Source organism: Crocodylus porosus, unplaced genomic scaffold (assembly GCF_001723895.1).
Source record: "Crocodylus porosus isolate Cpor-Errol unplaced genomic scaffold, CroPor_comp1, whole genome shotgun sequence".
Taxonomy (NCBI): domain Eukaryota; kingdom Metazoa; phylum Chordata; order Crocodylia; family Crocodylidae; genus Crocodylus; species Crocodylus porosus.
The window spans coordinates 43,937,616-43,954,656 of record NW_017728949.1 but is presented as its reverse complement, the minus strand read 5'-3'; the positions used below and the strand labels follow the sequence as shown (position 1 = coordinate 43,954,656).

The following is a 17,041-nucleotide window of genomic DNA, read 5'->3' as shown; positions in this document are numbered from 1 at the left end:
TAACTCTGCTGAAGACAACTGAACAGAGCCTACAATGAAATTGTTCCTATCCTTGTATCCTGATGATAACTATACTCACTGTTAGTCCTAAGGGTTTGCTTTTCCTGGCTACTGATACTGTGCATTTGCATCTTCAGCCTGCCAACTAGGGCTGTGCGAAGCTTCGGTCCCTGATTCGATTTGGCAGAGATTTGGCGTGATTCAGTGGCCAAATTTCTGAATCTGAATCAAATCAGGAGACCCTTTAATCTCTCCAAATTGAATCGGAACCCTCCAAATCGATTCAGAAAGATTCAGTGATTAGGACATAGACACAGCTTTAAACGCTTTTTCTACATACCTCAAGGTACCAGGTGGCTCGTGAACGTTGCAATGCTGGGGAGGATGGAGCATCCCACAGAAGCGTGGGGGGCTCCCCAGTGTGCTCAGCAGCAGACCCAGAAGTGTTTGCATGGAGCCAATAGCAATGTCTCCAAATATATATTTTTTAATTTCCAATTGCTTCTGTCCACCTTCACCTCACAGGTCTTTCTACCATATTCTTTGTCTTTTGTGCTTAGTTTTTGCTTGCCTTTCCTCTTAATTTCCCCTGAAATCATTAAACATCAAAAACCTCATTATAGTTTTCTCTTTCCTCATTTCCATCTGTCTTATTCTATGTTTCAGTCTGTATTCCATTAATGTACATTCCTTCTCCTTCTCTTCCCATGAGTACCCTGTCTGTCTGTTCATCCTTTCCATCCATCCCCACTTTTGTCTCAGCATCTCATCTATTCTTCCTCCCAGATCTTGCTACTTCTCGTCTATTTAAGTACGCCTGACAAGCTGGTTCTCTTTCCTTGCTCACACTACTTTCCCTTCTCTCCCCCCCATACCCCCAGCAGAGAATCATATGACAGCCATTTAGAACAGGTGCTAATCAAGAAAGCAGCAGAGCTCAGAGGTATAGATTCAGAGTCCTCCACCCCTCTAAGTGTGAAGATCGTTTAGTAGAGGCATTTAATGGATCATATTCATTTTTCACTGGTGAAATACTGGGTCCTGATCTGATTTCTCTTCTGTCTGGACTGTCTGTTCAGCACTGTACGACCAGCAGACATAATAGTGGAAAACTATGAATAGCAGCTGACTGTTCCATGTTTTTTATTCTGTGCTCCAGTTCTGTTTGTTCTACCCACCTGGTTAAAAAAGTTTGGTAACCAACCCCCCTCCCCCCATTTAAAATGTATAGTCTGTTTCTTACAACAAACTTTGTTTTCTAGGAAGCCATTATATGGATTATTTCAATACAGTACCAATATGATTGGACTAGAATCATTAGCTGACCCCTCAGATACTTGGGAAATCATAGAGACCATTGGAAAAGGCACTTATGGTAAAGTCTATAAGGTTGCCAATAAGAAAGATGGGAGTCTGGCAGCAGTAAAAATTCTGGATCCTATCAGTGTAAGTAAAAGACAACATTCATATTTTGAGTATAATTTAAATGGTCATATGAAAAGGTATGACTTTCAAAAGGATTTAAAGTTTAAACTCAATGCTTAGACACTGAAAAAATCCTGGAGATAACAGGTACATGGCTTCTTAAGCACAGATGAACTAACTGATTTGGAAGAAAAGGCAACTGATTCAGTCCTGTGGCTAGCCTCCAGTTTTGTATCCTTCTATGGCATATGATTTTGCACCTAGTCCCACAAGTGATACACAGACAGAGGAGGCTGAATTACCAGTTTAGAGGAATGAATTTAGGTTTCTGTCTATTTTTGAGCCATTCACAGTTTGCCCAGCTGTCCAAGGACTGCTTTGAGGCTTTCCCTCTAGCTTGCTCCTATGGCATTTTGGCTAGGGGTAAATGAAACTAGGGGGGCATCTGAACCCCAAGGCTTCCATACTTGTGGTTTGCACATAGGATGCATGCCATGGAGTGTCTAAACTCAAGACTGATGAATCTGGGAGGTAGGATACACGCCAATGGTAGCATCACACCTGAAAGACTGAGCTCTCCTCGGTCGATGGAATTCGGGACTTATTTTGGCTAATTTGGCTTGAGACATGACATTGGAAAAAAAAAATAAAATAGGATCCTATCATTATTTTGCCCCTTGTGTTGGCTGCATTTAATCAACTTTATAACTGGTTTCCACTACTGATCCATGTGCTGCTTTTGACAGCAGTTTAATGATATATATTTAATTATTTTTCCTTGTAGGTGGGTGTAAGATGAAGGTCCTTTTTCCTCATACTGTTTGGGGGGAAACCTTGTGTTGTATTTGAGTAAATAAGGCATATAAATTTTATATAACATATGAAGTGCTGTTCATGTTATAAAAATAAAGACCAACAGGAGGGTTTGGTGGCCTGGCTCTACTCAATTCACCCTTCACTCCCTCTGCTTCATCAAGCACAGGAAACCTGAGATGCTTGAAGGACTGTTTCTCCCTGGAGTCCTTATATATAACATACACTGTGCTGTTCATCTTAAAAGACCCATTTCATTGCACAAACTCTGTAAATAAATCATCTCACCAACCACTGAAGTGCTGCTAGTGCTCAGTAGAGTGCTGCTGATTTTACACAGTGGACAATACTGTTATGCAATAATTAAAACAAGAATCGAAGACAGACACAGACCCAAATCCTCAGATGCATTTAGTTGCCTCTTTCCCACTGATATCAATAGGTAAGCATCTACATACCTTTGAGGTTCTGGGTCCTACAAGCCATGTCCAACTGAGAGATTTCAGTAGGCAATTATTTGATCATGACGTGAGATAAAATAATATTTTATTGAACTAAATACAATTTGTTTTTCCTTTGTACAGTGTGAATCTGTACAGAAGGTACTAAGTAACATGGGACAGTGTCATAAAACAGCGGACCTGATTCAGGAAACTATCCCTGGTCAGCAAACTACTCCAGCACATGCTTAAGTACTATTAGAGTCAAAGTCTATATGCAATAAGGATAGTCTTATGTACATAAGTCTATCATGGTTTCATAAACTGTGGCCAACATATTTCACATCAAAACCGGTCCTTTATTGTCTGACCTTTACAAAAATGTCTCCTTTGACAAAATTCTGACTAATAGTAATAAGCATAATTTGCTAATTTTGTAGATTTTGATTTTGGTCTATTTAATGGTTCCTACTGTGCATGTTTTAGATTGTGGGCTTTAGTTAACCATTACATTCCCCTGCTTTAAAGATTTTTTACAGTATTTTTATTCATGTTCAATTGTTTATAGAACTGCTACATAGCAAGGCCCATCTGATGGCCTGAGAAAGCTTAGATTAATTTATTTACATATAGCTCAAACATCAGAAAATATTATTTTAAAATGATATGAAAATAATAGTTATGCAAATAGCTTAGACAAATGAGAACAGTTAAACATCATTTTTTACTGTGGTGGTCCTAGTGTGTTATGCATCATGAAGATTTACTTGTACAATGTAAAGTATTATGTGCACACTAAATATATTGGTGTTTTTTGTTTAGGATGTGGATGAAGAAATTGAAGCAGAGTATAATATTTTACAGTTTCTTCCCAATCATCCCAATGTTGTTAAGTTTTATGGAATGTTTTACAAAGTGGATCAATATGTAGGAGGACAGCTCTGGTTAGTTCTTGAGGTAAACATATTTTGGTAAAGTTATATCTTATTTGAAAGTTCAGCTGCAGGCCCTTTGCAAGCTGGTGCAGCAAAAGTTGCTGGATGTCTGTGTCTATTTTCACAACAGAAACTTAGAATGTTGTGGTTTTGGTCCAGGGATACTGAGCAAGAAATCTTGTCTGGGGGTGCTCTAAAAGAGGATGTTCTCAGTGTTTACTAAATAGTGAACCCCAGATGGTGGACTTAATCTTAGTATTTTATGACCATTCATGGGGCTATCAACTCACTTCAACAGCATAGAGGAGGCTTCCTAAGAATTTGCTCTCCTGAAAGTGACCCAATATTTTAGACTGGAGAAAATTTTTTCCAAAACACTTGTGTAAATGTTGGGCAAAAGTCACAATGGATAAAAATGACTTTATAATGAGTACAGCAGACAGTAATTACCAAACATGCCACCCATCACAAATGTGGGCTGAGGTAATGTAATGGGAAAATGTTTCCTATGGCAGTGTAATATCTGAAGCAGGACACTGTCAAATAACTACCACTCTAAGTGGCTTGAAAAGATGCTGCCCTTTTAGCAGTGCTTGCTGCTCTACCAGTAAAATGCATTGCAGTCAATGGGAGTGTTGCCAAAGAGAGCAACAGAGCCAGGATTTCACCCTGATGAGGATGTTTCTCAAGGCTTAATTCTATGTAGCCCAGCACAGAGATTACACTGATTTGAAAAGAAGTGGTAGATCATTCAAGCATTTCTTTATAACATAACTATATCAATATAGATGTCAGCTCTAATTTGCTCATTATTGATCATTTTAGAGAGACCATTCAGCTATTTTTGGACTCTGGATGACACCAGAGTAAAGCACTATCACTTTATTTTTCACTTTGACCCTTTTCTGATCATATGACACCCACAAATGCATTATAAAAGTAAAGTATATAAAATATGGATGACAGCATTGGTTCCAGATGTCAGTTTTCATATTTAATGTCAATATTTCTTTTCTGTATGGGTTCTTCCAGGCAAACATTCTTATTCTGCTTGTATACATATTGGCTAGCTAGTATATTTTCGTAGATTGAAGTAAATTCCATTTCCCAGGTTATATTGGACATTAGGCCTGTGTGAAGCAGCTTCACTTCAGATTCAGATTTGGCCGATTTGGGGGACAGTGATTTGATTCGGTGATTTGAATCACTGTCCAAATCGTTTTGACTGAATATAATACCGAGATTCAGCTGCCGCCAAATTGGCTGAATCTCTGAATCAAACAGGCTCCACCCCCTGCTCACTTTCCCAGCCCTGTCAGTGGCTGCACCGCCCAGCCCCAGTGTCCTGTCACTTAAAATAAAAGCCCCACGTTCACCGGTTCCTGCCAGGCAGAGGAGGCAGGGGGGGTGATCCCCGCTGCCCCCCACAGCCCCGTGCTGCATGGGTGGCTCTTCCATGAGCCCCTATCCCTTGCTCACTCTTCCAGTCCAGTTGATGGCCCCAGCATCCCAACACTTTTTTTTTTTTAAAGCCCCGCACTCTCTGGCTGCTGCTAGGTGGGAGGGGGTGTTCCTCATTGCCCCCCACTGCCCCACACTATGTGGAGGAGCTCTACCATGAGCCCCCAGAAGCCCCAATGGCTGCTGCAGCAGCTGTTGAGTGTGGGGCTTTTTTTTTAAAAAAAGAGCCAGGATGCTGGGGTGCTTGGGGCAGCCATGGGGGGATGGGGCTGGGAGACCAGGTGGGGTTCAGGGTGTGCTCAGAGTGGCTGGGTGAGCAGGCAGGGGATGGGGCCTGGTGAGGGTCCTCCCATGGTCCAGCCCCCCTCTTCAGCCCCCTCCTCCCCGCTCCCTACTTACCAGCACAGAGTCCCTGTCCAGCTCCCTGCAGTGGTGAGCAGGGAAATCTCCAAATCTCTTCAAAGCTCTCTGAATCTTTTCTGAATTGATTCAGAGAGCTTTGAAATGATTTGGACCTTTTTATTGGTCTCCCGACTCGATTCGGATTCGGAGATTCGGCCGCCAAATCTAGCTGAATCTCCTCTGAACTGAATCAGCACCCAAAGCTTCACACAGCCCTTTTGGACATCATAATCTTTATAACAATGTCACAACTATTAGAAGAACATGCCATCTCTGAAATTAGTTTTTTGCACTGGTAGTATCAATTAGGTCAATATAGTAATGTCTTTTATTCCTGATCCACCTAACTTAAAAGCTATTAAAAATATTAACATAAAAATTCACATTTTCACATTTTATAAGTTCATTGAAGGTTTTCTTTAATAAAACAGAATATGCAAAGTGCTCAGTTACATTGATCACCATTTCATTAATAAAGCTGCATCTACATCATGATGAATGAAACGTACCATTTGTATTTAAAATGTATTTTCTTTTGAGCATAATTCTACCTCTTACTACTAGCAGTACTTTACTTAGGTGAAGACTCTTTGAACACCATGGTAAAGTACTACTCAGGTTTGCTATGGTTGGCAGAATTATTGTGCTTATAGAAGGAACTTGATAAGGAGCTTGATATACAGGCATTTTATAGTGATCAATGAAATAGATATATTACAGGCAACAGAAGTACAGCTTCCATACACTTCGTTTAAACATATATTAACCTTCATTTGTAAGTAATACACTTAGAAGTAGTAGAAGTAGTGTACATATTACTTTCATTCCCTAAACCACCTACCATCTACAGGCTGTCACTGCCAGTGATGGTGTTGGTGTTTAGTCATTGGGTATTTACAGCATCTACTATAGCAGTGTGATTCACCTCATGTGTTACTAAACATCTGTCAATCCATGACATTGATTGATTCTCAGGGAAATCACTAAAACGTATACACAAATTATTAAACGTATGAACTCAGCCATTTAGAATAGAGTTGCTCTACAAATGTATTTGGTGTCTAATAGTGGCCTAAAGACGCCCACCAAATTATATGGGACAAATTTCTGAATTTACAAGGGAGGTAATTCTTGCAGCAGCCCCCACTATCATCCACTAATGAAGCAGTAGCTAATTTGAATAAAGGAAGCCAGTGAGATCTGTGTTCTGGATGCCATGTGCCTAGCACAGTCATTTGACATGGGAAAGTTTAAAACTGTAAAAGAATTTATTAGGCTTGTAGTAATGCTTGCAATGTGAAAAATATGTACACCTCTCCTAGCACACAAGTTGGGTGGCATTACATTTGATACTAGGTTTACAAAGGTTAGCTACAAAATGTAAAATGAAAGAAAGGTAGTTCAGCATCCCAGAGAAATCCCAGAGAAGCCTGACAATATTTGCCTATATGGCTCTGTTTGATTGACTTCTCAGGCTGTTAGGCTGAAAGTGGGTGATGCAAGGTGAGTTTATATCTGAGTTCAAGCATCATGTTGAATGCACACACACATGATTATTTTGCAACAAAAAAGTTGGCACAGCACAATAGGGATCAGGCTACAAAAAATATAGGACAGTCAAGAAGAGCAAATACAATAACAAAAAATAAATTCCACTCTTTTAAAGTTTAGTGCTAGACAGATGTTGTAATAGAAAAGTAAGAAAGGCCAAAGAGGGAGGAGGGGTAAATAGTCACTAGCAGGACATGGAGGATGAACTAATGATCTAGGTGAAAACACATTTACAAAGGTTCTAATTTTATTTTTTCTCCTCCTCCTTCTTTGATGTATGGCAGCCCATTAATGGAAAGTGCTTGTGAGACGCTGTGCTTTTCTGGATCAGAATGTTTCATCTCAGCTGTTGGCAGAGCATGCCATCAAGTCTGAGCATAGAGATATGGCTGCTGTCTATTTTATATTGCCTGCCAGCAGGAGCATTGATGGAGTGAAGGTTTGAAATGACTGTAATTTGTTACCTCCCAGTTATCAAGTGCATCAATCTTGTCTTTTCTGGCCTTTTCTTCACACAAAGGCTGTTTTTCAAAAAGACAATGCACATATTATTGTGAAAATACTCAAATAATTTAAACCAGACCTATAAATTCTATTTAAAAATAAAATATACGCCTGCTGTTTTAATATTTCAGTTTTGGTTAAATTTTACAATCTCTGACATCTACTTTCCTCCCTCTCCACTCTCCCCTAACATAATGTGATTTATTATCAACATTGCTAATAAAATATGCTCTATGACAAGTAGGACAACTTAAATAATTGTGGGTGGAAATCTACTTGGTCTGGGATTTGTGTTACGATGCAGACTCTCATATGAGGAATTCACCATCTAAACGAGACTGTTGAGTAATAGAGGTCTTGTTTTTTTTCTTTTTTTTTCCTTTCCCACCCCTTTCCCAGCTGTGTAATGGAGGTTCTGTCACAGATCTTGTCAAAGGCCTGGTGAAGTGTGGCCAGCAGTTGGATGAGGCTATAATCTCATACATCTTATATGGTGCTCTCTTGGTAAGCATGTTCATCAGGATGGTAATGGCAGCAGAGAGTGCAATTTACTCATCTCATACCTTTTTCATTTATAATCTGTGGTAATGTTGACAATATTATGCTGGCTGTTAGAGCAGCAGGGGGCATAGCAAGCATGTAATCCATCGGACAGATGTTTCTATAGTGCAAGTGCAGAGTGTCTTCATTATATTCTCTAATAGTAGGGTAATCATTTTTAAATGAGGGACTAAACTTATTTTTTGTCATTCCTGTCATATAGGGCCTTCAGCATTTGCACAATAACCGGATCATTCATCGTGACGTCAAAGGGAACAACATTCTTCTGACAACAGAAGGTGGAGTCAAACTCGTTGACTTTGGTAATAACTATTTACCATTTGTTTTCTTGACCTGTGCAGTTTAGCCAGAGGTGTCCGTTTATTTTCAACTCCTGGGCAGAGGTAATATTAGAACTCTACTGGGGAAGAGACTTTTCCATGAGACATCTGGAGATATTTAGAGCATGAAGGGGAAAAGTTATACATGGAGAAATCTAGAAAAATTTGTGAAGACATCTGAAGCTTAAACATAGTTCAAAGAAACCATTTTATTTACAAAACTCTTTTGCATTCCACTAGGAATATCATATCTCAGGGAAGTTGTCTCTAATTTAAATTTAAATATGACATTTTTTGCATATGAAAAGGAAATACTGTCTCTCAGATGGCTTTCACTAGCCTCAGGCACATTTGCTCCCTCTGAGCAGAAGGTAGAGTGGTCCTGTGAGTCCACAATCTAACAGATCCATTTAATTTGTGATTACTGCGGTTAGATATGGGTCTGGCTGGATTGGAAACATCAATAACAAGCAAAAAGAGAGAAGCAGAGTATGGGAATTTTGCAATAGAATTTATCTCCACATAAGTGTCCATTTCTTGAAAAATATGTATATTTAGAAACGTAAAAGTATATGCTAGATTCCTTCTTTAGACTCAAGTATTTTTAAAACATAAAGTGATATTTTATTAACAGAGAGGAGCAGGATATCAATAATATATGAAATCATATTGAGTAAGGATAAACATGTAAGTTAAATAGTATAGATGACAGTTGTTTGCCTGACAGTGCATGAAGTGAAAGGAAAATATTCACAGAATGTGTGTGCGCCATATAAGTGGTATGCCAGAAATCCTGCAAAGAATGAAATAACCTAAAATTATAATACGGGAATATTATAACACGAGGAAAGCAAACAATGGGGCTGCTATAACAGCATTATTTAACTAACATTGTTTTTTAAATCTGGGGACTGTTAGTATAATAAATTTAGGAAGCAGATGTTTTTATTCTTGCTAGAGATTGAAATTCATTGCTGCTGGGTGGGAGATGAACACAATTAAAGTAGTGCTGGGAGGAATGTGTGGCCTGAGGAAAAACTTGCAGTGGCCCCTTTTGTCATTTGATGGTTGGAGGAAAAAATCCCTTTTCATTTGAGGCAGTTTTACAGTCTAATTTTTAATAATAACTATTATTATAATTATTACTCGCTAATCGCCTGTCAAGAATGATGGATTTCAGGGAGTGTTTACATGGCCCCCCTTGCTCCCCACTCACCCTTCAGAGCCATGTAAAGACTCCCTGTGCTGCCGCCACTTCCTCCTCCAGTCTTTGGTGTAGGAGCTCCCTCCCACTGCCCACCTCCGCCTCTCAGCAGGACTTCCCTCACTGCTCTCCTCCTTCCCTCCACCTCCCCGCTCCACCGCTGGCTGTTGTTGGGCAGCAGAGAGGCACTGCCACCATAACCCTCCCCCTCTCCCGTCCTTCCTTCCCTGGCACCCAGCCCCTATAACAGCTGACACCATGACACCCTCTTTGCCCCCCCATCCCACTTCCCTTCATCCCTCACTGCCTGCCATCTCCCCCTCCCTGCCCGCTGTTCGGGGGGGGGGCTTTGGGGACAGGCAGTGCGGGTGCACTGCCACCATGACCTCCCACTTTGCCCTCAGGCAGGGAGGCATGAGGAAGCCCTGCTGCTCAGGCAGCCAGGGAGTGCTTGCTATGGCCACAAACTTCCCCAGTAGCAGCTCAAACTTGGGCCCACAGAGCCAATCGCCACCCACCTTCTCGGCAGCACATGCACAGTTGGCCAAAAGCATTACGGACAAACAGACACACAGACAGACACACAGACAGACTAAGCCCCTTATATATATGTGTGTGTGTAGCAGGCTTACCTTTCAGAGCTTGGGTTGAGTCCCAGGCTTGAGATCCTGCTGTTTTGATTGGTGGACCCCATCCACCAATCAGGAGGCAGCAGGATAAATAAAGTCATGCCCCTTTCCTGAGGGGAGTAGGAGAAGAGCGCCCCCGAACCTGATTGAAGACTGTAAACTGTCAGGTCTGGAAGACTTCAGGGGCATTGCCCTGGCGTGTATAAAAGGAGCTGCGTGCCCAGCACAAGGGGCAGATGCAGCGAGGGACTCAAGAAGAGTGGAGCCAAGAAAAGCTGGGGAGCTCTCCCTCAGTGAGCAATAGGCCCAAGGCTCCTGAAGCTGCCACTGGAGGAACAGCCTTGGGAGTGGTGTGACACCGCTCAGGCTGTTGACAGTGCACAGGGACTACAGTGCACAGAGACCTGGCCCTGGGAGTGGTGTGAAACTGCTTGGGCCCATCACGGTGCACGGTTCACCAGCTTGAGCCTGCAACCCTGGCAGGGCCTTGGGGGCCGCAGTGAGGCAGCTTAGGCCCCATCTCCCAGCAAGTGGCCAGGTCCCATGGTGTGCAGGTCAGTGCAAGGACCCAAGACTTGGGAGCCAGGGAGCAGTGGAGGCTGCCTGGGTTAGCTACCCAGCATGAGGACGGATGAACGGAGCTTGAAGGGCCCAGCCTGTGCTAAAAGACCCCTTGGTGCCAAAGCCAAGGGACGGGGAAATAGTAGTGCTGAAGCATGAGGCCCAGCACCCAGAAGCTCAGCAGTAGTGGTGCAGCAGCTGAGAGGACCTGAGCCCTTGGTGCCCAGGGCAGGCCACAAGGTGGGGAGGACCCCAGTGGTATGGGAGAGTCCTGGAGAGGTACTTCAGCAGAGGAGACCCCATTGAGCTGTGCCCTAACCTCTGCCACCTGAGGGAGCATGAGTCATTGGGCCCTTGGGTCCCCCAGGGAAAAGATGCTTGGAGCAGGCAAGCCCAGAGAAGGGGCTGGGTGAGCACCCCCCCAACCTTGTCAAGGCCCTAAGGGGAGGGGGGCCCCTGATGCTGCCTGGACACCACCCCCAGGGGACCCCACTGGAAGAAGGACTATCTCTTGCCATGGGTCAGGGACTATATTAAGTAATAGATGTTATTAAGATTGTTCATGTTTGCACCTTATATTTTGTAATTGAAATATTATATTGTGATGTTGTAAATAGTGTTATTTAGGGTTTGATCTTGGTTATTGGTTAATGTTCACTGTGTAAATATGTGTATATGATATTTATTTTTATGTTAATGTATATTATAACTCAATAAATTGTATATAGTTAAGAACGTTGGGCTTGGGCTAACTCTATAGAGGAAAGAGGGATCTGCTCAAAATTCTGGCATCCCTCTCACAGCATCCCCTCCTGCTCACCCATCCCATCCTTTTGAGAATAGGGCACACCCTTGTGTGTACCCAGGTTGCATATAGAGTTATAACTATTGTGAATTGCAAATATAGTCTTTTCTTTCTAAAACAAGGACACATACCCAAGCATATTGAAATGTTGGCCGAATTTATAGCTGCAGGTTAGTTTTCTAGCGTAAGTCTGGAGAAAAGTGTGTTGTTTCCCCATATGTAATTAATTTATACTATGATTCCATTGGCAAACTGTAGCAGCCACATGCTTTGGGACTTGAAATTCGACAGGCTTAGGGAGATGCTTTTTTCTGTTCCTGTAAATATTCTGTCAAACTATAGGTCTCTGAAAAATTGTAGATCCCACATGCTCAGCAGAGATTTCATAAAATCTGCAGCTAAATTCTTTGAAGATTCTGACTGCATTCAGCACACTCCACCCTTTCTATAGTCCAGTGTGTAACGGAAGTGTCTTCCTCATCTACCTGTAGTGTGGTGCATGCTTATGCCATGTAACTGGTCAGAACATGTTCTAATTACAGCAATGCTTACTATGATCTCAGATAAAAATGTGCTAAGTGTCCCATGCAACAAGACCCTTTCTCTGTTAGTTCAAATGATAGAGGACAGTATTGTGTATCTTAAGATTCCAGCCTTGGAAAGAAATATGTGAATCTTCATTTCCTATAAATAAGCATTGTACTATTTTTTGGCAGGGTTGGGAGTGGGAGGTGCAGTTCAGCATTTACAAAGAAATACAATAGAGCAATTTTTCTGTTGCAAAGAACTCAGAAAGACAACACAGATAGAATGTGTTTAATTCTATGGATTCCTATTTGAAATCTCTGGGTTTATCTTGTGAATCATGTTTGAACACCTAAAAACAGATAATTGTTGAAAGGATCTCAAGTTACCCCAGGATGTTTTGGAAGCCTGGTTGGGAATCACTGTATTACAAGATTAGCTGCTATTTTTCTCCTAGGCCTCATTCAGTGCACAAGATATTCTTGTTCTGGGGATGAATCAGGGCTGCGTAGTGAATGAAGCTGTTTTTAATAGGATGCCTGCCTTATTTATTGCAGAAGTTCAAAAGTTATAGTCAATGAGACAGTGAATTATAGAAAGAGAAAGGATGGTCTTCTGATTAATATGGTTGAATGCTAATGAATTAGGTAAGAACTTGTGGTAGAGGAGACATATTTTATTAGACCAAGTAGATATTTGCAAAATAAATAAATAATACCAATTTTATATATATATATATATCTGCAGGCTTTGGGGCACACTCACCCTTCTTCAGGCATAGGAGAATGCAAAGATTGTAAAATTTCTCTCATGGAAAGGAAAATTCATATTTCACAGGAGAACTGAAGGTGTTGTAAGATATCTTGGATGGCAAAGTTAATATTGTGCTAATTATTCTCAGATAAAAGTTAGAGCAGTCTGTTTACCTCAAAGTTGTCTGATGGCAAGCAGGATGTTGAATTATGTTTCCTTCTGGTTATTATGATTCATATTTCACAGAAGGATGTGGTGATGGAGTGCTTTCCTGGGCAAGGAATTTCTCTTGTGTTGAGGCAGCTTTGTGCTCTGTGAACATGCAAATTTTAGCTTGAAAACAAAGCCAGCAGCAAGGGTGTCAGGTTTCAGGTTTCTGGGTGTTGAATTTATCTTCCTTCTTGTAAAATTATGACCTTTTCATTTCAAAAGCAGCTAAATTCGATATCTTCCATGTTTCAGGGATACAGGTTGTAGCCACATTGGTCTACAGACAAAAAGGAATCAGGGAAAAGGAATCAGAATGAGTTGGGCTGTATTCCTGCCTCTGCATGGTTCTGTCACAGTTCCTACATGATACCGGGCAAGTCACTGACTGTTTACGAGTAGATTCCTTGCTTTCTTTCTGAGAGACCTGGTGACCCTTTTACATAAAAGCTAAGCACTCTGAACTGCAACTGAGGTCAATCGTAACTCTTGGAACATGTAAAGTGTTATAAAAGGCCAAATAATCAGAAATATCAGACTGTAGCTTCTCAAATTGGGCAAATTTTGGCTTTAATCTCAGTGTCACTATTCTTATGTGTAAAATGTATCTGATAAAATTTCTTCACCTCATAAAGATGTTGTGAAAGTATACTCATTACTTATTAAAAAATGGAGATATTGTACCTTAGAATATCCTATGAGGAATATGATAATTCTGTATTCAGTTGGGGGTTCAGAGAGTGTGCAGCAAGTAAGTCTAGTGGCTAGAAATTAGCGCTGTGCGAAGCTTTGGGTGCCAAATCTCTGAATCTGAATCAAATCAGGAGACCAATAAAAAGGTCCGAATCAACTTGAAGCTCTCTGAATTGATCCAGAAAAGATTTGGAGAGCTTCAGAGAGATTCAGACATTCAAGCAGTCCCTGCTCGCTGCTGCAGGGAGCTGGACCTGGACTCTGTGCAGGTAAGTAGGGGGCAGGAGGGGACTATCTCCAGCCCCACTGAATGCCCCCGACCCCCCCACCTGCTTCAAATCACCAAATCATATCACTGCCCCCCAGATTGGCTGAAACTGAAGTGAATACTAGCTGCTTCTCATGGGCTGACTAGAAATTGATGAGGACAAAGAGGAATATTGGATAGCTACTCATTTAATAATCATCATCCATTCTGCATCTGCAAAGGTCATGAGGACAAACAGAATAAAATCATGTAATATATATATAAAGCATATACACAAGGGGTTGCAAGTAAATTGACAAGGACAGCCTTCATTCTTTTAATGTAGACCTTCTGAACATAATATATACATATCTAACTCCAAGGTATCAGTGGCATGAAAAATAGTTACGTGTTGTTCACAGTATAGACGGACGTAAAATGTCTGAAATTTACAGTTGTCTCTTTCTCTTACTTTGTCTCTCTGTCTTTCTTTTTTTTGTCTCATTGGTATTCAATACTACTTCAGAGTGTCATGGTAACGATAGTCTTTAGATAGCAGCTACAAATTCTGCCAGTGTGAACAAGAATTAGAGTTAAATAATGGAGTTTCACTGTAGGCTTCAGCCAATAATTGGTTCACAATGGTACCACAGAAATCACTGAAAGACTGCAATCACCTTGAGATTAAAAATAAAATATACTATTGGATCTTGGACTAACTGTCTAATTATTTAGCTTAGGAAACTGTCATAATGGCTTGCCAACTTTTTATTTATGAAAGCAAATATTCATAAATTATATCTATTTTACCAATTATTCTGTGCCTGTGGGTGGTAGTTGAAGAATACAACATTACCTTTTATTTAAACAATCATGCAAAATACTTTGAAACAATATTGTGTTAGTGTTAAGATATGGGTTGCCCCAAACTCTGAAGTGCAACTATATTTTGTTCAACATAAAATATTTTCTGTGGATGCTCATTCAACCTTTTAATTAATTTGATTTTGTTCTATTTGCTCCCTGCTAGTTTTTAGCCTTATTCAGAAAGCAGTAAAACAAGTTTTATTTTAGGCACAAATATGTAAGTCCCATAAGTGCTACTTAAGTATAAGTCTGAGCTTTAGTACTTTGCTGAATACAGATGGATTTAAGCAAATGCTTAAATGCTTTGCTGAACTGAGGCCTTGTGAATATTCTAGTAAGCAAGTTTGCTGGGAGGAATATTCAGACTGTGAATTTTAACTGAACATCAGGGAATATGTTTGAAAGCATGTTTATAGTCACTTCCCTTCAGCATTTACATCAGAGGCCTGAGTAGTTCTATACATTTTAACCAGTCATTCTCATTTAAACCAGAGATTCTCAACCGAGTACCGTGAGATCCTTTCCAGGGTGTCATGCAGTATTAGCATGGTTGGGTGTTCAAACACGCACAATTTACAAGATAAATACAGAAATCCATAGCATCAAAATTATTCTGACTTCTTGTAGTCTTTTTGAGTTCTTTGCAACAGAATTGCTTTATTATTTTTCTGCAGTTAAAAGAATAAATGAAAGCCAAGAACTGGCATTTTCTGGGGATACCCTGAGTCTAATGAGGGGTGCCTTTGAGTTTAAAAAGGTTGAAAACCACTGATCTAAACAGTGAACACACATATACCTTGAGATTTTAATAGCCTGTTAAGTAGTTTGAAGTTTAATGAATGAACTGCAAAGCAAGAACTATTTGCAGAAATTATTTGAATAATTCTAAATGAAAACTAAATTAGAGAAACTTGTGATTTGTCCCTGGGTATGTCATGATTAAAGGAAAATGTGAAATATGTCCATTACATGATTTAGGACAAGTGAAGCATGTCACTGTAATTATTTCCTGGAGCTTTGTGGTTGTGCTGCTAAGGTTGGCCGTGTTTTTCCTGACATTTGAAATAATCTAAACTGAAAGTGCATCATACATTTTAATCCCACATTTGCATTCATTTCATCACAGGTGTTTCAGCCCAGCTCACCAGTACACGACTACGCAGAAACACCTCTGTGGGGACGCCCTTTTGGATGGCACCTGAGGTGGGAAAAATATTCTCTTTATAATGTATGTTATGTCCATTTGTTGCAATATATATTTTTTGTTTTAATAGTTTATTACCTTAAGGAAATGATACATTCAGTACCCAGAAAGTAGCATTTACTGATTCCTGGTTAGTTTGGTTTTCATTTCCTTCCAAACCTTTTGCTCTTGTGTAATGTGATGAACATGAGAGAGTTAGACAAATTGAATTCCTTTAATAAATGGAGCTTTACTATCTTCTATTAAATTCTATGTGACTTTCCTAGAAATTATAAACTAATCAAAGATTAGTTTAGAACAATGTCTATACTTTATTTTGTCATTCTAATAAAATCTTATTTGCTTTATCCCTATTCATCGTAAATTCTTAAATGCATAGTTGAAGTCCAGCACAGTAGAAGACACTCAACTCAGCTGGTTTAGCATCTGCCTTGTTGGAGCTCTAAATCTTCAAATTTCATTACCTTTTTTTTAATCTACCCGTTGCCCACTTCTGACTCTGGAGAGGTTTCACTAAAATGGGGAGGGGTTAGGTCACTTGTGAAATGCAAAGTTCTGGAATTAATTTGATCATTTCCACATGCTTTTATATAGGGTGGATAGTGCATGCTAGGGATGTGTGAAGTTTTGGGTGCTGATTTGATTCGGAGGAGATTCGGCCCAATTTGGTGGCCAAATCTCCAAATGTGAATTGAATCGGGAGACCAATAAAAAGGTCTGAATCAATTCAAAGGTCTCTGAATCAATTCAGAAAAGATTCTGAGAACTTTGGAGATTTGGGCAATCCCCACTTGCTGCCGCAGGAAGCTGGACTTCATGCCAGTAAGTGGGGCGAGAGGGGGGCTGAAAGAGGGGAAGGGGACCACTGTGGAGACCCCTGCAGGCCCCATCCCCTGCCTGCTCCCCCAGCCCCCCTGAGTGCCCCTGACAGCAG

General features: G+C 40.6%; 1 protein-coding gene across 1 annotated transcript in view; it reads left to right on the top strand.

Annotated features, from left to right (window-relative positions):
* Positions 1-680: 680 nt before the first annotated feature.
* Positions 681-17,041, top strand: part of MYO3B (myosin IIIB) — a 219,885-nt gene continuing 203,524 nt past the window's right edge. Inside the window, exons 1-6 of the mRNA XM_019553538.1 lie at positions 681-718; positions 1,263-1,446; positions 3,501-3,635; positions 7,931-8,035; positions 8,295-8,394; positions 16,030-16,106. Coding sequence (XP_019409083.1) covers positions 681-718; positions 1,263-1,446; positions 3,501-3,635; positions 7,931-8,035; positions 8,295-8,394; positions 16,030-16,106 — 639 coding nt within the window. The remainder of the gene's footprint in view (positions 719-1,262; positions 1,447-3,500; positions 3,636-7,930; positions 8,036-8,294; positions 8,395-16,029; positions 16,107-17,041) is intronic.